General features: G+C 46.5%; 1 protein-coding gene across 2 annotated transcripts in view; it reads right to left on the bottom strand.

Annotated features, from left to right (window-relative positions):
- Positions 1–19940, bottom strand: part of ARHGEF3 (Rho guanine nucleotide exchange factor 3) — a 303880-nt gene that overhangs the window by 267855 nt on the left and 16085 nt on the right. Inside the window, exon 2 of one of the 2 annotated variants that reach the window (XM_072785778.1) lies at positions 519–611. In XM_072785778.1, coding sequence (XP_072641879.1) covers positions 519–562 — 44 coding nt within the window. In that variant the 5' untranslated portion in view covers positions 563–611. Of the gene's footprint in view, positions 1–518; positions 614–19940 lie in introns of both variants that reach the window. The other variant, XM_072785777.1, reaches the window with a different exon arrangement.

The following is a 19940-nucleotide window of genomic DNA, read 5'->3' as shown; positions in this document are numbered from 1 at the left end:
ACCTATTTTTAACTAGGAAAACTATGCATCCCTTGGGCATTAAAATAAAATCAAATGAATACATTTATTTTAAGAAGAAAAAAAGGAGGTGGAAGAAAGAGAAAGATGTGGCTGCCAAAAGCTAAGGGGCTGTCTCTGCCTCCTCTCATGGACTGGCCACCTACACATGGAGACATAACTCATCTGAGCAAGTGTCCATAGATTCTAGGAATGAGTGTCCATAGCTTTTAGAATCAAATATATAATTCTAGACCACATTAGTTCTATTTATACCAACTTTCCCTTCTAAGTCTTAGAAAAATTGCCTCATACTTAACAAAGGTTTCCTCCTTTGGTATCAGAAATTGGAAATAGGAAAAGGAAATACATGAAATTCTGCTATCTCCAATTCTTGATGGCCTCCACTGACATATACAGACAGGTGAAGTCCTACATTGCATTTAATTGTTGCATGTGATAAAAAAAAAATTGTTGCATGTGAGAATTTAAAAATTTTTAATCTTTAAAGATATGTTTACCTTTCCTTGTTTTCTTCCATCCCTCTGAAGACACACTGATTCATTACTGTGGAACTGTCTAGAGACACAGCATGGTTGGCCCAGGCCTTCTTTCTGAAAAAGCAAAACAACCAATGTGTATAACCTGGATGTATTTATATTATAAACACACAAAGAGTTGCATTAAATATATACAAGGGGAATACATCAAAGGCTATCCAGTGTCCATTAAGATCCTTTCTCCCTTTCTTCCATAGTTATTTGAGTTTTATCAGGGACTACATCTCCCCAGCATCCTTGCAGGTTGGTGTCACCAGCTATCTAAGTTCCCAATGGAATGAGAGAAAAAAGGTGCCACTTCCCCATCTAGGTCTCAAGATGTACGCACACCTCGTCCACCCTTCCTACTGACTCCCACTGGCTAGAACTCAACTTGGACTGTGCAGATGATGACCACACATTTGGAAATAATAGAGCAACAAGATAGAAGGCACCTGGGCCTGTGATTGACTCCATGGAGCATGACCACCCTCTCACCTTAGAACTACTATCTTAGGGATACCTGGGTGGCTTAGTGATTGAGTGTCTGCTCAGGGTGTGATCCCAGGATCCAGGATGGAGTCCCACATCAGGCTCCTTGCAGGGAGTCTGCTTCTCCCTCTGCTTGTCTCTCTGCCTCTCCCTATCTCTATCTCTCATGAATAAATAAATAAAATCTCAAAAAAAAAAAAAGAACTACTACCTTAGAGATTTTATTTTTTAAGTCACAGTTTTATTGGATCCTATTTTTATGACTAGTTAACTCTCATAACAGTTGGCACTATCATTAAATATTCCCTTTGGGGCCCTTCTGAGGGTGGGTTTAGTTATTTGGATCGTACGATATGCTAGGTCTATGGAGACAGGTAAGGCCAAACTATTTTGGTCACAGCTTTGGTAAAACCACATGTAATTTAAGTAGTACCCAATCATTGTAGAGGGATGAAGATGTTAATGAACATGTAATGCCTTCAGTGTGAAGACTGTCATGAGCAGGGCACTGGGCAGAATTAGGAACACTGGGATCTACAAGTATGAGTTGTGAGCTTTGCTTCACAAAATGACTACTCAGAGTGGTAAGATATCCCAACGAACATGATACCCACATTTAAGGATTTGAGTCTGTGTGCTTGAAAGCAACAGAAACCAGGAGAGACATGGGGATGAGATAGAGAGAGACCTAGAGAGAGAACATTCTGATGGGTGGAGGATTCTTCTCACTTGCTCTTCTACCCTCTGAGCATCTGCCCCAAGTGAGTCTGAGCTAGGATGCCCAGCTGCCCTCCTCAGCTTCAGGTACTGTATTCCTCATCACTCGGGGTGGGTTTAGCATTAAAGCAGAACCTCTTCCGACAGTATGGAACAAACCCAAACCAGCTGCTTCATTTGGTGTCAACCAAAGAAAGAAACCTACATCAGTTTCAACCTTGGAAGCATTGGCTTGGAAGCATCTCTCAAGACCATATTGAGAGATGATGTATTGGTCTTCAACCTGGCGTCTCCTATGCAAAAGGGGGGGTCAGGGTAATTTTGACACTTATGATCTTCCATGCTGATGCATCACCTGTTTTGACTGCTGAGCATCAAATCTGCTTGGCCCAATCTCCTGTCCATCCTTTTCCATCTGCCCACCATGAGTCTGTCCTTTTCTGGATCAAAGCACCATTAAGGGGGTACCTGGCTAGCTTATTTGGTAGAGTGTTGAACTCTTGATCTCAGGGCTGTAAGTTCGAGCCCCATTTTGGGTATAGAGATCACTTAAAAAACAAAGTCTCTTTTTTTTTAAAGGCACCATTAGGATAAATTCTCAGATCCAGGTGAGCAGGACCAGATACCTTGGACTCTTGCACCCCAAGGCATTGAAAAGAGTCAGTGTTGGGGAGAATCCCCAGCCACAGTCTCCAATGCTGCTCTTTTATTTAACTTGCAAAGAGAGCACATCATGAGATATTTTTAGCATCTGGATCCTTGTCTGGGACCACTGCTCTGGCTTCCATCAGGGCTAACTTCATCAGCTAAGGCATGTGTATTACAGCAGGGCCCAGAAAAAGGCAAGAGGGAAGATGTGGATCCTGGAATGAGGAGAGACGGAAGGGTAGCGAGACATGGACTTGGAGTCTCAGAGCCACCACATCCCCACCAGCCCCACTATGAAGGGAGACGGGAGAAAGTAAACAACCCACACCAGAGTCACTTCTGCAGCTGTGAACACCTCGGCCCACCTCGGCTCAGCCTGGAAGCCACATGAGCGCAATGTATAAGCCCTTCCACAGCATAGTAACTGCTGCAAGAGGGTTCGACACTTACATCTCCAAACTATGCCAATTCTCCTCAAAGCCACATTTCCCGAGCAGCTGTGAGAGGTCAGGGCCTACCCTCTAAGAGAGCACCAGCTGGTCCTGGGTCAGGGTTTCAGGTTTTCCCTCCCGGTACTGGTGAAAGTATTCCATAGACAACCACTGATGAACCATCACCCTTCTGCCTGTGACAAGGGGCAAGGATTGAGGGCACCCAACTCTGCACCCCAGCACTGAGGGGGTGCCCAAGGGCAGCCACTGTCATAGATTATTTCATCCATTTCTCACATCAACCCTGGGAGGCAGATATGCTTTACTTTACAAATCAGGAAACTGGGCACGAGGAAGTTACGATTTGGCCAAATACCATACAGACAATAAAATGGTAAAACCGAGACTCAAACCAAGCATTTGATCTGGGAGTCTGTGCCCCTAACCTGTACATTACAATGTGCATGGTAAGGCTCAGTAGGGGCTGAATGAGTGAACGAATGAATGAACAAATGACGAACAAATAGTTTCAAAAGTAGTTTCAGGAATGGGGGCTGTGAGGAGAGTGTCTCTGTAATGCCCTAGAAGGGTGGACTATGAACCTGACCCCACCCACCCTGGATGCCAACCAAGTGGGTGATAGTCTCAGACCCCTCCCCCAAGAAAGCCACTCAGTCCCTTGAACACTCTGAACCCAGGGTTGCCAACTTCTATAAAAGGAATTTATGAGCTTAATACCGTTGTCCCTAATGACCACAGCTACCTCTGATTCAGCACCTGTGTGCAGGCAGTAAACTCAGGCCTCCAGCTCGGAGGCTTCTCATCCACCCACAGCCCACAGGGAAGGCAGGACCACATCCATTTTACAAATGGCAAATCCAGAGCTCCGAAGATTGTGAGTAGCCTAAAGTCACAGCGCTTACGTGAGGGCAGTTTTCAAACTCTGAGCAGCCAGCTGAACAGCACAGGCCTTCCTGCCACTGCCTGATACCCACCACTCACCCTGGTTAATCACAAAGTTGCCAAGATAAGTGGTGTTCTAACTCTGAAGCTGGAAAGTTCTGTTTTAATCTAAAGTTAGTCAGTATTTCCCATCCCAGTCACTTCCATGGAAGAGGAATTCCACGTCCCCCAGCTAGAAACTCTGGCACCACCACTTCCTCATTCCTCTCCTCAGCATTGACACCATTTGCTGAGCACCAACTTCCTGCAAGGCACAACTGTGTCCCTTGGACACCAAGCCCTGCTACTTCTTCACCGAAAAATCTCTCTTCTCAGGAAGCACCGGGTATTAGTGAGAACGTAAGAAACCACAACTCTCACCCCTGCTGTTGGTGGGAGCACAAATGGATCTAACCACCTTTGAGGACTACAGGAATACTTGCATTTGCCCCTACGTCTTTATGTGCACCAAGAGACATTTTCTAGAATGTTCTCAGTTGCACTATGCATAACAGCCCTCTATTAGTTTCCTATTGCTATTATAACAAATTACCACAAACATAGTGGCATAAGACAACACAAATTTATCATCTAATAGTTCAAGAGGTCAGAAATGGGTCTAAAATGGGTCAGCAGGGCTGCATTCCTCTGGAAGCTCTAGAAAGCAACCCATTCTCTTGCCCTTTCCAACTTCTGGAAACCACCTGCATTCCTCAGCTCATGGCCCCATCTTACATTTCAGAACCATGTAGCATCTTCAAATCCCTTCTCTCATCTCTGTTTCATGTCTCATTCTCTGCACCGGACCCTCCCAATGCCCTCTTTAAGGATCCTTGTTACAATTGGTCCCTTCCAGATAATTCAGGATCATCTCTCCATGTCATTATCCTTAACTAACATTGGCTAAGTCTCTTTGCTGTGTATGGTAACTTAGTTATGGATATTACTGGTCAATGGGACCTGTAACCAGGGATTAGGTCACGAACATCTTTCAAGGGGCCATTATCTGGCCTAACTCAAGCCCTAAACCAGAAGCGACCCCAATGCTCATCAGCAGTAGGATGAATGAAATAAATGGTGGTAATTCACAGCAATGAGAACAGATGAGCTACAGCTACTTGCAGCATTAAGGATGGCTCTTCACAAGATACCAACACAAGAGCATCTGCCATATGAGTCCATCTGCAGAAAGCCCAGAACCAGGTCCAACTACCCAAAGCTGTTTGCAGTTGGGACGGCAGTTGTAGCAGGGGAGCAGTGGCTGAAGAGGGCCTGAGGGAGCTTCTAGAGTGCTGGCTAAGGGTCTGTTTCTTAATATAGGTGCTGCTTACACGGGTGTGTTCAGTTTGTGACAATCTATCAAGCTACAGTTATGACCTGTGCCCACTTCTGCAGGTATGGTATGCTTTAATAAGAAGCTTTGGGAATTTTATGACAAGTAATTGTATCTATTTAAAGTTTCCCCCAACCCCAACCAAGTTCTCAGTAATCCTCTCAACAGATAAGGTTGCTGCAAGTTTGTTTTCTGTAAAACAATATAGCCACGTGAAACCCCCCAACTTTGCATCCTATAATTCCAGGTCAATAGTCATGAAAATATAATAAGTGCATTTATAACTGAGGAGGAGGAGGAAGAGAAGCAGTAGCTTCTCTGACTCTCTCATCCCATTTCCACTCCATAGGCACATGTCATTTCACCTCTGGATGAAGCAGATCCGAGCTGGCCCCCTCAACACCGCCTACCCTGACAATGGCTGCCCACCCAACTGGCCTGGAATGTTTCCCTGTCGCTTACCACATGGTCCTTCCCCTGTCCCTTCTCCACTCCTTCCACCCCTCTGACATGTCCTCAGGGAGCCCCATCTTCTCCCAGGAACTCCCCCTGCCCCAGCTCCTGTAAGACTTGCAATACAAATCGCACCACTGGGACTTACTTGCTACTGTCACATACTGTTAGTAGTATCAAGTACCTTAGTCTAATCTCCTCCAAAAGACTGCAAACACAAGAACAGAAATCAGGTCTTAAACGTTCAATTCTTACTGATGTAAACTTCTTGTGCTAATTAAGAACTACTACTGATATTAACAGCCTTTGATGAGCATCTACTTCACATCACATTCAGTACTCCCCATGCATTATTTCACTTCCTCTTCTCCCCCTGACCCCAGTGAAATGGGTGCTATTATGATCCCTCTTTTGAATAGGAGGAAACTGAGGCACAGAATGGCTAATTGACCTGCTGAGGGTCCCAAAGCTTATCACAGGAAGGATGGGATTTGAACCTATCCAATCTGATTTCAGAGTCCATGCTTTTGACTCAGATCCCACTCTGCTTCCCTAATGCCCTCCACCCAAAGCCAGAGTTAGGTATATTATTAGTATTTAATAAACACTGTGACATGCTTGATCACAATACATATAAAATATTTTATGTGTTATCAAACCCCTCACCAGTTACAAATAACAAATCAAGACTCTTCACCAAATAAAATCTTTTTAGCCTCAGATCTCAAAAAGAGGACACACCCTCTGGAGAGGTTTGCAGAGGCTCTGCATATTCCTTGCTTTGCATCATGCTTGGCATTCAGGGGGCTTTATAAACATTTATCGGCCAAAGTTTGTCCTCCAGGCTTTTATCAGAATAGGGAGAGAGATGAATACATTTTTTTTTTTTTTTTGTCTGCCAATCTCAGGGTCAAAGCCAACGTCAGAGTTGAAGGCTGATTGGACAACCCAGTCTATGACCACAAGGTCCCAAGCCACCTGCCCCAGATGACCTCACCTCCTCGATGGCCAAGAATTGTGACCCAGAGGCCTTGGCTAGTACCAAGGCCACCACCCCTGAGGGCTGCTGAAGCCAGTAAACTGAACCAGAGATAATGGCACCAGCAGCTCTGCTGTCCCCAGAATATCATGTGGTGGCTGGCTCAAGCCCCAGCACTCTCTCCCTTCAAGGCCCACCCGCAGTCAGGTACCAAGCAGTGCCCTGACCAGCATGGACACAATGGTGCATCGGTACCATCCACTCACCCTCATTCTCTCACAGATCAGCTCCAGTGTCTATGTGGATACAGAAGAAAGGGCCTGTGCCCAGGAGCATGCAGACTATTGAGAAGTTATTTTTAAATGGCATCCTTTGAGGAGGAACATGGGACTGACTGGAGGTTAAGGTGGGCTTCAGTTATATCTGTACCCCTAATATTTTTACAAGAACAAAAAAAAGGGTTTAGGTATTCTGGGAATTACTAAAATGGTCTCAAAGTTTCTTTTAATAAAAAAAACCCCACATCATCACAGTACCACATGATAACACAGTAATCGAGAAATATATAATTACAAGGGGATCAAGTGCCTACATCAGCCTGAGGGACGCATGGAAGGCTTCTCAGAGGAGGCACTGCCTGGGCTGAGTTTTGAAGGAGGACTAAGAGCTTGCCAGGCCAAGAGTCCAGGGTTGCTCTGGGTGAAGGACACAGCATAATTAATGGCAAGGAGGAGACAGAGGTCACAAGAGAAGAGGATAGAGGGCAGTAGGAGAAGGGCTAGGACACCACAGCACCTCTTCTCAGTGGGTTATGCGCTAAAGTTAGGTGATGTAATCTATGCTGAGGGTTCAGCCAAGAAGAGGCACTCATGAGTGGTTGGCATTATCTACTGTTACTTGTTCCTGGACACTAGATTCTGTGGCTGTCACAGGGAGTTGCTGGGGCAAGAATTTGGAAACGAGATCCCCAAAACCACCCTCTGAGAGATACTTTGTAAACTCAACCACTCATGTGCCCTCGGGCTTTCCTAGAGCCCCCTCATGCCCCACTAGAGCTCCCTCCACACTCTTCCCTCATCCAAATCCCACTCACGTGCGTGCACGTCTCTCCCCAACTGCACTGGGTTTCGTGACACCTCAACCATGAACACAGTGACAAGTACAATAGTTGTTGAACAAATGAACAAAGCCAGCTAACTGCACTTCTCCATGCTAATGAGAGATGATATGAACCTGATGCAGAATCCCAACATCACAGATGCCATCCTCACACAGATGAAGAAATAGTCATGGGGAGCTGGCCATCCCAGAATCACAGAAAAATGAGGTTCCAAGAGGCAAAAACCCCTTAGTACCCACCCAGGCCCTCAAGTCACTCTATTAAAGGAAGATGTATCCTGGAGACCTCACAACTCAGGTACCATATCCCTAGACATAAAGTCAAGATGCTCCAACGATAAAATGGGTGCAACAGGCTGATGTCATTTTCATATTTGCTCCAACTGGTATTTTGAATTCCACACTTGCCCTCTTGTCAGGCCACCTCAGGGTTAGGCAGGTAGCTCTCCACGTGGCTTAATTACGTGGAGAGGCAGAGCTGAGTATGCCATGGTGGCAGGTAACAGTTCCCATTCTCACTGCCTAGGTCAAGGCTGCAAGTGTGAGCCCAGCAAGCATGTTTGGGGGGGCATGGACAGGAGATTAGGTGTCCTCAGGGCCTCATCACAAGTCTCCAGTCTCCCCAGTGCGAGGTCACATCCCAGTGCCCAGAACGAGAGTTCAGTGCAAATACCACTGGTGGCCAACTCCTGTCCAGGTTGACTGTCCTTAGGCCAAAGGGTGTTCTGATTTCAACCAGGGATCTCCTCTCCTATATGATTCTTATGCTGGGGTGAGTTCTCATTCTATAAAATAGTTCCAGGGCAATAACAACAAAAAACGTTTTAAAAACCTCACTTCCTGCGAAACCTCTATCACTTGCCTGCCTCTCTCAAAGTCTCTCCAATAATGTCTTTAGCGGACACTTGGTACATTTTTATTGATGGACAGAGAGCATGCTTATCCATTCATAGAGCACCCAAAGGTAGAAGGGATAAGACACAGTGGTCAGAGCAGTCGGGGTCCCCTGTCTTCCCTGATGGAAGATGGACATTGTCCAAGCAGAGCCTGTCTGAAGGAGGGGACGGGCTGCCCAGGGCTCACCATGGCCCTCACTGTCCTCCTCCTCCTCCCCACAGGCAACAGTGACAGGAGCCTTCCTGTGTACCAGCCACCCCGTGGAGGGCTTCAAATGCTCGGATTCCATTTCACCCTCTCAGCAATGTTGTAAGGCAGGGGTTCTTATGTCCTTCCCACAGATGTGGAAACAGACACGCAGAGGGGCTTAACTGACTTGCCCAGGCTCCCAGAGCTAGTGAGTGGAAGGGAGAACCAGGGCACACACACACTGTCCCTCCTCCCCCAAATAAAGTCCAAAATGAGGATGACAGTCATATAAAATAGTCCCAGGAAGGGGTCTGTGGCAATTTTCCCAGTTGGGGGAGAAAGCTGGATTCCTTGGGCATGGGAAGATTTTCTGACCTGTTCCTTCGCCAACTAGGGCATTTGTTAAAATGAACTTCACAGAACTGACACACATGACACTCACTACCTCAGCTGGAGGACGGCAGTGGGGTTCACCCCGTCATTCATTACCCGCAAGGACAAATGCCTATAAGTAGAGCATGCCACTTGCCCAAAGAGTGCTTCAAAACACCTGCAAAAAAGGTGAGCTCTCTTAAAAGCTCAACTGGAAACAATGTTTCATGAAATTGTATGTAGCTAGCCACTTGGAGACAATTTAAGATTCACAGGAATCTATGCGGCTCTAATTTAGGGAGGAGATGACCAAGACCTATCTAGGACTGACTCTCCCCCCCGCATTAGGTCACAAAAGATCCCCATAAGACACACACTGGTAGCCACATTTTACAGAGCAGGAGCCAAACTCCAGCATAAGCAGCTTGGTCAAGCTCCAGCAGCCAGAACACAACAGCGAGGACTGCTGGGTCTGTCTGACTCCTGGGCCCAGGCCTTCAAACTTCCAACATCCCATAGGCTCTGGCACCTGAGTAAACACACAGCCCGACTCTCCTATAAAATAAAACACTCTGGCTAAATCTTAGCTCCATCTCTGTGCTCTGACCTCAAGTGTCAGCTAAGAAAGACCCTGCAAAGGGGAGGAGCAACTGCAGCCTTCTGACCCTGCAGCGCAAATTCTGAAGTTAGTGGGAAAATCCTGCAGCATCCAAAATTTCCCTGGAAAGCCCCTCAGGAAAGTGCCTATGGAAGAGGGGCTCCGCCTCCCTTGAGGAGCCCAGCACACACCAGAGCTAGAGTCAATGGCTGCGTGTTCAAATGCACTCCAGATAGTCTGTGGTCGGGACAGATTCATACATAGGGCTGCCCCACACTAGCTGGGGCACTCAGGATGTGAGCTTGGGGAACCCTCCAGAACATACACTCACTTCAGTGGAAAAGCAGGATCAAATATTTGTTTCTTTTTTCTAAGAGCTTCTAGTTTAGTTCACATAAGTTAAACACAAGAAAGATGTGATTGCATGATACCATAATTCTGCAATAACACGATCTTCCATTTACTACTAGAAAACTCTATTGCAAACTCTAAACACATTGACAACACAGACAACCAACTGAAGCCTTGGATTCTGAAGTTAAGACTACTGGGACTGTAATTTGACCTCTGCCACTTAGCAGCTACGAGATCCTGGAAAGGACTCCTGTGCCTCAGTTTCCCCAACTATATAACAGGAGATGTAATGGTATCTATCTCATGGGGCTTCTGTGGCAATTCAAGGAAACAGTGCAAATGAAGAGGCCAACACAGAGCTTCACAAAGGTTAGTGTGCCCTCCCTCTTCAAAAAAAACCAAAAGACAAGAAAGCAGAGGGGCTCACGGAGAGGTTAACAACTTCTCGGAGGTCCCATGGTGAGTACGCTCCAGAGTCCACGTCACAGCCAGCACTGTGGGTCTTGTGGGGCTGGGTGTACAAGAAGAGACCTGACTGGAATGAAGTGACCCAGGGCTGCTAGGTCTAAGAGCCCAGGGGACAGAACCTGAAGCTTTAGGAGCGAGAGTACTATGCAAACAGGAAGATAGAATGAAACGGGGGAAAGTCCTTCCAGAGAATATAAAATATCTGGTGAGGAACCACCCAGAAGGCAAGATTATACAGGCACAGAGATCTCAGGAGGCAGTAAATTGCCACCTCAGTCACAGTCACAAAGAAGACAGTGGCTTGAGCGCCAGTCACCCTAGATGAGCCTTGGAGCAGTCCTCCTCCCCTGCCAGCCCAGACACGGTCAACCCACCCAGCACCCTCCTCCCTGACCCTCACAGTCTTGGCAAGATCCCCTCTAGGATTCCAGATCCCTACCCTTCCCCTCTGAGAGGCACACACCCACAACACACACAAGAGATGACAGCAAGAAATGAGCAATCTAGAGCTGGGCCAGCCAAGTCACATATCCAGTACTGTCCTGGCTCTGCCAGCTACTGAACATTCACTCACTGCTTAGGCCAAGAGTGAACTAGGGAGGCCCCTCTGACACCGTAATGGGGACTCTATCACATAGCAGCCTTGCACAGGTCAAGTAAGACTGCACCTTCCACAAAACCTACCTGGAGATATGCAAGCAGCAGGAAGAGAGGAGTGAGGGGGACCCTTCCATTTGGTGGTAATCATTTCCCTGTGGCCAGGGAGGAGTGGACAACAGAAAGGGGCAGATGCTTCTGGAGGCGAAGCCTGGCATTTGAGGCCTTTTCTCTGCTGGGATGAGAACAGCTGTTTCTCATCACTCCCCTCTCAAGGGGCTGGCAGGGAGCAGGAGACCACAACCCAAAGCAAATCTGAAGGCATAGAGCTCCCACGTTGTTGGGACATCAGCTGTAATAAAGACACTTGCCTTTGTGTAAGTTTTGGTAGCAGTGGAGGGACACTTGAGTTCAAAACAGCAGGACATTTTAATTCCTACTAATAGTAGGAGAAGTGCAGCTGCTGCCAGTACCCAGAAACTCCACCTGGTGACCTGGCACTAAGAAAATCAACCTCACCCAGCAGGGCAGGATGTGCCAGGGCATGTGGCTTGAGGACAGGGCCTTGCGTTTCCATGATAGAATCAGAGGATGTCAGAGCCAGGAGGACCCACAAAACCCACAGGTGTCTTGACTCAGCAAAGCACAGAATTGCACATGCACAGAATCATGCTCGGCCGAAGCTTAGGTCTTCTGAATCACTCACCAAGACTGTTTTGGCCTGGGAATCTGCACTTTAAAGACCACTCTCAGGTGATTCTGAGGCAGCCAGCCCAACACTGGGTTGCTCTGGGAACACAATCAGTCCATCCTGCTGGGTTTAACTATGGACATCAGGCCATATTGTTGATAGTTCATCCATTCATGTGTTTGTTGATTCTAGTAACATTTACCCAGGGTCACCCATAAGACATAGCTCTTGTCATTCAGGAGCAGCTGGGTTCACCTGGGGAACTTTTCAGAAATGCAGATGTCCAGGCTCTACCACCTGTGATTTAGATTCTGAGGGACTCAAAATTCAGTGGGAAAACCAGAGCAAGGCCTGACAAGGAGAAGGATCTGGAAATTAATGGCGAGGCAGGCAGTTCTGACCGAGGAGCTAGGCTGAGCGTGGCTTCATGGAAGATGAAGAAAGATCTTACCCAGCACCCACTACATGCCAGCCCTCGACTACTGTTAGCACTATGAATATTCACCACCACATTGCAAGACGGCTATCTTAACCCCCATCATACAGGTGACAGCGCAAGATTAAAGCAAGTGAAATGACCTGCCCAAGGTCCTGGCATCAGCAAGGCCAGGCTGGGATTTGAAATCCAACAGCCAGAGCACTTTTCACTACCATTCGGTCCTCCTCCTGAGTCCCAGGCTCAGGGAAGGCCACTTTTGTCCACCCATGCTGTGAGTCCAGGAACCAGAGAAGTGGCCTTGACCCTTCTCTCTTCTCACCCCTTATGTACAATGAGGCCTGGCTCTTTGCCCCTCTCTACCCTCTTCTCTTGAACTCAACCTCTCATCCCCCTAACCATCTCTATTATGAGCCGTGGTATTTAAAATACAAGCCCAGTTAGCCAGGTCAGTCCCTGGCTTAATCCTCTGCAAGGCCTCCTCAGAGGCCTGAAGATACAAGTCTTCCTCTTAGGTTTGCTGCAGGTCTTCCAGAATATCCCCTCCCTTCCCTCTCACTCCAGCTCCTTCAGCTCAGAGCCTTTAGCCGACCTCCAGGAATACCAGAACTCAGTTGGGTCCCCAGACTCTTCCAGAAGGCAAGGCCACAAAGCAGAAACAGCTCTGACCTGACCACAGCTGAGCCCCTGGGGACATAGCAGTGGTGTGTGTGGCAGGGGTGCGGGGTGGTCGTTGACTGGTCATGGGACTCTGCAACTGGTCTGAGGAGCAGGTATGGTGGTAGCAGAGAAGCCAGGCAATCAGCGACTGGTCACACGGGCCAGGGCCAGACTGGAAAGGAAAGGCTGTGAACACCACAGAATGGAGCTAGGGCATAAGCCTGGGGACAGCCCAAGAGGCTCTTGGAAGCAAGGGAGTGATATGACCAAATTCGACTGCACACGCTATTAGTAGAATTATCATTTTCTCTCAGCTCTTTGAAAGGCAATCTGCTGATAACCACCAAAATTTGAAATCTGCATGCCCACTGATCCAGTAATCAATTCCAAGTCAATCAAGGGTACTCACTGTAGCATCCTTCTATATTAGCAAAAAAGAAACTGTGACCTAACCAGCCAACTGAAGAATAAACTGTAGCAGGCAAGTCCATAATCTATCTCTTCCCACCCTTGGAGTTGGATGTGTTTCAGAATTCATAAGGTTTGCATCTTAGAAAGATAATATGAAGTATGTACAGTGTGTTACGTAAAAAACCAGCAGGGTGAGATGCAGCCTTAGTCAAATATGTATATATTTCTGCAGCTGTGCGTGTGACTATTTCTTCTACATACTATAAATAGCCTCCTATTAATTCAGGTCAGCTTTGGTCATCAAATGAGTTTGCATCAAACTTTCTTAGAGGCATGTAGTTTTTTTTATGCTTATGCCGTCCCGATCAGCCAGCCCAGAGGCCTGGAAATGAAGCATGTCCCTCTCCTGTCAGAAAGACACCTGCAAGAGCATCTAAGCACAGAGCCAGAGACCCCCTAGAACACACACCATGCCCTGGGGCCCCGAGGTCCATTAAGCTCAGAGATCTGTCCTAGCACAGCCCCTGGGCTGCCCCAGGCAATCGACACAACAGGCTTTAATTTGTTGTTGAGGACCAACCCAGGGTGTGGGTGCTGAGTGATGTGCCCGGGCAGACAAAGGCAGGTTCCACTTCCTCGCTGGACCCTCTCCAACCTATCCTGTAACACCAGCCACCACCACTGTTTAATCCTCAGCTTCAGGGAAAGCTAACCTCTGGGCAGATTCCCTCCCTGTCCAGATTGAGACATTACAGGGAGTCTGAGGAGAGCACCGGAGAGATGCACACCACTCTCTTGAACAGCACCACAATTAGGAAAGGCCACCTTCCTTCTCAAGCACTGGGCTTTTGTGCCAGGTGAAGACCACGCCAGGGGCTGGTGGTGGTGTTGCTCCCACCACAGAGTGGGAGGGGATGGGCGAGGACGATTAGGAATCCCTGGGAGGAGCAGCATCACAGGGAACATGAAGGCCTCCCCTCCGGCCTACCCTGGTCTCAGACAGTGTTTTAGCTCCCTAGCCTTCTGCTGTGGACTCTAGAAAAAAGACTACCATGTACATTTTCCCCCACTGTATACATCAATAAAATAGTTTGCAAATAAATACATAAATGAAATAGTTTGCAACATACATAAACCACACAGATCTTAAGTGTACAACTCAATAACGTTTTTTGATATTTATAGTCCCATGTCGTCACCAACCAAATCAAAATACAAAACTCCCAGGCCCCTAGAAGGCTTTCTCGTGCCCCTCCTGGTGACTGCTCTACCCAAAGGCTTGCTTTCATTGCAGAGTATATTCCATTGCATGGATAGACAATTTGCTTACTGGTATGGCTGTTAATGCCCATATATCCAAATGCCTATTTGGATTATTCCCATGGTTTAGAAATTACGAATACAGCTGCTATGATCATTTGTGTACAAATCCTCAGGCACTCATATGAACTCATTTCTCTTGGGTATACACCTAGAACTGCTGCAGCACAGAGAGTCATATGTTGAGCTTTGGTAGACACTGCCAACATGATCTTCCAAAGTGGTGGTACTAATTCCTACCCCCACCAGCAGTGTATGAGGGGTCCAGCTGCTTCCTATCTTTAATAACACTTGTATTGGTGGTCTTTTTCATTTAGCCATTTTGTGTGGATGTACAGTGGTATCTCATTGTGGTTAAATTCTTCTGATGACTCCTGACACCTTTCCATAGGTTTATTGGTCATTTTGAATCCTTTTTGGTGACATGTTTGCTCAAGTCTTTTGTCTTTTTTATTTTAAAGATTTTATTTATTTATTTGTGAGAGACACAGAGGCAGAGAGAGAGGCAGAGGGAGAGAAGCAGAGGGAGAAGCAGGCTCCATGCAGGGAGCCCAACGTGGGACTCGATCCCAGGTCTCCAGAATCACGCCCTGGGCTGAAGGCGGCGCTAAACCGCTGAGCCACTCGGGCTGCCCCTTTTGTCTTTTTTATATTGGGTTATCTGTTTCTTATTGGTTGGCAGACGTTCTTTATATATTCTAGAGATTAATCTTTTGTTGGACATATGTATTTCAAATATCTTCTCCCAGACTGCAATTTGTTTCTTCACTCTCATAATAGTGTCTTTTGATAGAGTCCTTAATTTTAATGAAATCTACTTTACAAACTTGTTTCCTTTATGATAATGCTTTTTATGAACTTGTCTAAGAAATCTGTGCCTAGCCTAATTTTCATTCTTCTCTAGTATTTTCTAGAAGCCCCACTGATTTGCCTTCCACATTTAGGTCTTCAACTCACCTCCAGTTATTTTTATATATATGGTATGAGGTAGCGGTGGCTTGCATGTACTGTAAGTTCTGTCAACTGTGACCACAAACCAAACACAAGAAGGACCAATTGCTGTCATCACCAGAGGTATATGTGGTTTCTCTTTACTGGCCTTTACTGGATCCTGCAGAAGCATCTAATTCCTGCTCACCACTGTAGCCCAACAAAATTCAGATGTACACATCTCTATTGTTTGAGAGAACTTCTAAACATAAACCATATACAAACCACTGTCATCTCAGGGGAAGCTTCCACAAATTCCCACAGTCCATTTTGACAATTGTACATAGGCCAAAATCTTTTTAAGATACAAAATGTAAAATAATAATAATAAATAATTAATAATAAAATACAGAAACAGTTAAGTAGGAATATGCATAGAGACAATGTCAGATGGCACCTGGCTGTCGCATCTGCTGGGTACCCACTCTCTGCATCTACAAGGAAGTTAGAGAGGCCACAGGGTATGACCAGGCACAGCCCCTGTTATCACCATGCTCTCAGCCTAGGGAAGAGACCATGAAAACGGGGGAAGAGAAAGTAAACAGGGAGAAGCACTGAGGGAAGTTCCCCCTTGCAACATTTGAGCCAAGACCTACGTCTGCAAAGGAGCTGACCCTGAGAAGAGAAGGGATAAGAGCATTCTGGATGGGAGGAATGGCATACTCAAGGGCTGAGAAAGAACAGAGATTGGGATCTTGCTAAAGGCACGACAGGGAGTGGCAGAGTGTGTGGGTGAGGGTAAGACCAAGATTGGATTTTTTTCTAAGCAGAACTGGAATCCACTGGAGAATTCTACTACATCTCAGCCATCCTCTTGAACATGCACCACATGAGCTCTCTGAAAGGACGAAGGGCATTCAGTCAACTTTGAAATCCTTCTATCACACTGTGGTTCGGCCAGGCAAAGACCCATTCTCAGCCTTGAATGTGCTGGTATACACATGCCCGTGAGCATGCGTGCGCGCACACACACACACACACACACACACACACATACACCCTGCCCCCTTGGTGATACCTCAAGCTGAGGACTCTCAGTTCTTCCTCCAATCCTGGGTGGAATGATGCAGACCTTTACATCTCTGCTCATGATTTTGCAGCTCTTATACCAGCTGTAATTTTACTTGCATTCATGTGACAATTTGGTTAATATCTGTTTCCTGAATCAGACTGTCTGTTGACTCCAGAAGGGCAGTCTGAGCCTGTCTTGGCCACCAAGACCTCCCCAGCACCTAGCACATGGCCTGGCCCAACATAAGAGCTCAATATTATATATTTTCACTTTTTAAAAGATGTTTTTTAATTTTTAAAAGATTTTATTTGAGAGAGAGAGTAAGCACAAGTGGGTGGAGGTGCAGAGGGAGAAGGAGACTCCCTAGTGAGCAGGGAGCCCAATGTGGGGCTTGATCCTGGGACCCTGGGATCATGACTTGAGCGGAAGCCAGATGCTTAACCAACTGGGCCACCCAGGCATGCCTATTTTAACTTTTTTCTGAATGACACAGTTTAAATACACAGAAGTAGAAAGAAATGTGCCCATCATACATCTTCAATGATCAACTCATTCCTAATCTTCTTTCCTCTACACCTCTCCCAATGAAGTAAGCCCTAGCCATCATACCACTCAGTGCACGTGTGGACAAATGAATGAATGCTTCCTAGGCGAAGACCGAGGAGGGGCCGCCAAAATGAGTCAGTTTTGCCAGCAAATTCTCAACCCTGATAAAAATTTCAGGAGCCAAGATTGAAACTATTGACTAAAGTGAATTTCTTTTTGCTCATATTTATTGGTCTTTCACTTTTCAGGGCTGTCCATCACCACATGCATCAAAAAGTGACTGTAAAACAAGGAAGGTTACATATTTCCCATAATCTCTTTCACATAAAAATCTTAAAAGAGCAAATTTCTTTCCATAAAGCAAGGCATCATGTCTTTTACCCACAGAACAAACAACTCCTTGGAAATGAGTACTATGGTTTTCTCCCTCTTGGGGTAATCCATGTTATGCCTTTTTTATCTATCATAACATTTAGGGTAACTTGTTTCCAATGAGTCTGGTCTTTTTGAAGTGCCAATGCAGTTTTACAAACTCTGAACACAAATGTCAGGATTGTGATAGTCCCAGTCTAGCTCAGTGAGCAGCACTCAGTACTCAGGGAGTGATGTCATCCACTTTTCTAGGGCCCAAAAGTACCCATAAGAATGACCTGAAATGCTAGGATGCAATCATATTTAATGTCCTTTTTGTTGTAAAATATATTATCTGTATTCCCTAACTTCTTTCATAAGCACAAGGGAAAGTGATGAAAATTCTCTCTCTAAACCTATGACCTAGAGATAGCTCATACTTTGGAGTCTAACCTTTCGTGCACATGTATATGTATGCACAAGTGTGCATTTGTGTATACTGGCATGGATGCAAGTCCAGTCTCCCAAATCTCTGCCCTTTGCAGCCTGACAGGGGTAACCTTAGGCAAGCTGCTTCACCTCATTAGCCCATGGTCTCTTCTGTAAAGCCAACTAGCTGATGGGATGAGACAGAGACGCAAAGGAGACAAAGTGTGCAGGGCCCTGAGCTGCGAGAGTACACACCCAGGGCTCCATCCGTATAGCTGCTGTGATTTGTGTTTCCCAAAAGGAGTTGCAAAAGAGCGCTGGACAACTTCAGCTTCTGCTGGGGAGCCTTTGCCATGGTCTGCACAGGAAGTGGGTACACCTGCATCCACTCCCACAGAGGGGAGCCGAATCAGGGAGTTGGGGGGGTGGCTATACCTGGAGGAAGCTCAGGGCAGCGGTGGCCTCTGAGTCACAGCCCAGCCCCTCCCTGCCACATCCCTTTGTTCTCTGGGGATTGAGCTGTGACTCACAAGGGCTCCAGTCTGGCCTGGGCCCATGTGACCCAGGGACCTGACTGACCTGCCCACGGTCACGAGGAACACTCCATCTGCACATGCAGGCTGGGTGACCTGCTCCTGCCCTGCCAGGTTCTAGCCTGCTGCAGCAGATCTCAGAGGAACCCTTGGGGCTCTTGTGGGTACTTTACCCACCTCAAACACACACCATCTCTTTTTTTTTTTTTTTTTGTCTCTGCCTGGTTTGTCATTTTTTCTGTGTGCTCCATTTTGATTTAACTTTAACCTGTGAAGAAAAAGCCCAGGAGAGACTCACTGTGATACTCATACCCATTTCACATCCTCTAACTCCTCTGACACTTTTTTGTTGTTATAGGAAAATATATGTAACATAAAATTTACCATTTTAACCATGTTTAAGTGTACAATTCGGTGGCATTAAGTGCATTCACAATATTGTACACCCATCACCACTGTCTGTCTCCAAAACTTTTTCATCTTCACAAACAGAAGCTCTGCACCCACTAAACAATAATTCCACATTCTCCCCTCCCCTGGCCCTGGTAACTTTTGGTCTATTTTCTGTTTCCAAGAATCTGTCATTCGAGAAATCTCGTGTAAGTGGAATCATACAGTATCTGCTCTTTTGTGTCTGGCTTATTTCACTCAGCACGTTTTCAGGATTCTTCCCTGTGGAAGCAGGTGTCTGAACATCCTCCCTTTCTATGGCTAGTAATGCTCCATTGTTTGTAATTACCACATTTTGTCTACCCATTCCTCTGCCAACAGATACTTGGGTGGTTTCCACTTTTTAGCTACTGTGAATAACGCTGCTATGAATATGGGTGTGCAGGTATGTGTTTGAGTCCTTCTCTCCAAACCATTCCCTGAGATGATTTTCATCCTTATTTTACAGATAAGGAAACTGAGGTTACTCCTGTCAGATGGCAGGGCCAGCATCTGAACCCAGACAGATGACATTTTTACATTGTTTCTCCAGTCATGACAAAGACATGGAGCTGCTCTGCCCACATGCATTTTCTGCCCCAAGCAATGCCTTACTTAGGTCTGTAACATCTTTCCTTGTTCTGGCCTAAGATCAACTGAAAAAGGGAATGAGGGAGATGTTCCACTGGTTGGATTCGTCTAGACCCCCTCCTTGCAGTGAGAAATCCAACTCCATCTAGATTGGTGTAAAGGGGGGTTTTTTGGAAGGATACTGGAAGAGCTCAATCAAGTGACTTGATCCAGAGATGATGTACCCAACCAACCCTTTCCACATGATGTCACCACACCAACTCTGGGGCCCTGCCTTACTGCTCTGGACCCTGATGCATCTGAGTATCTTCTCTGTCACTTCTGAGCAACTTAGGATGAGCTGGAGAAGCCCATGGCCTGGCCTGGCTGGTCCTATATGCAGCTCTAAACCGGTCACCACAGTCAGGGGGTGGAGA

Source organism: Canis lupus, chromosome 19 (genome assembly GCF_048164855.1).
Source record: "Canis lupus baileyi chromosome 19, mCanLup2.hap1, whole genome shotgun sequence".
NCBI lineage: Eukaryota > Metazoa > Chordata > Mammalia > Carnivora > Canidae > Canis > Canis lupus.
The sequence above is the reverse complement of the archived record's forward strand: the minus strand, read 5'-3'. Positions and strand labels throughout refer to the sequence as shown.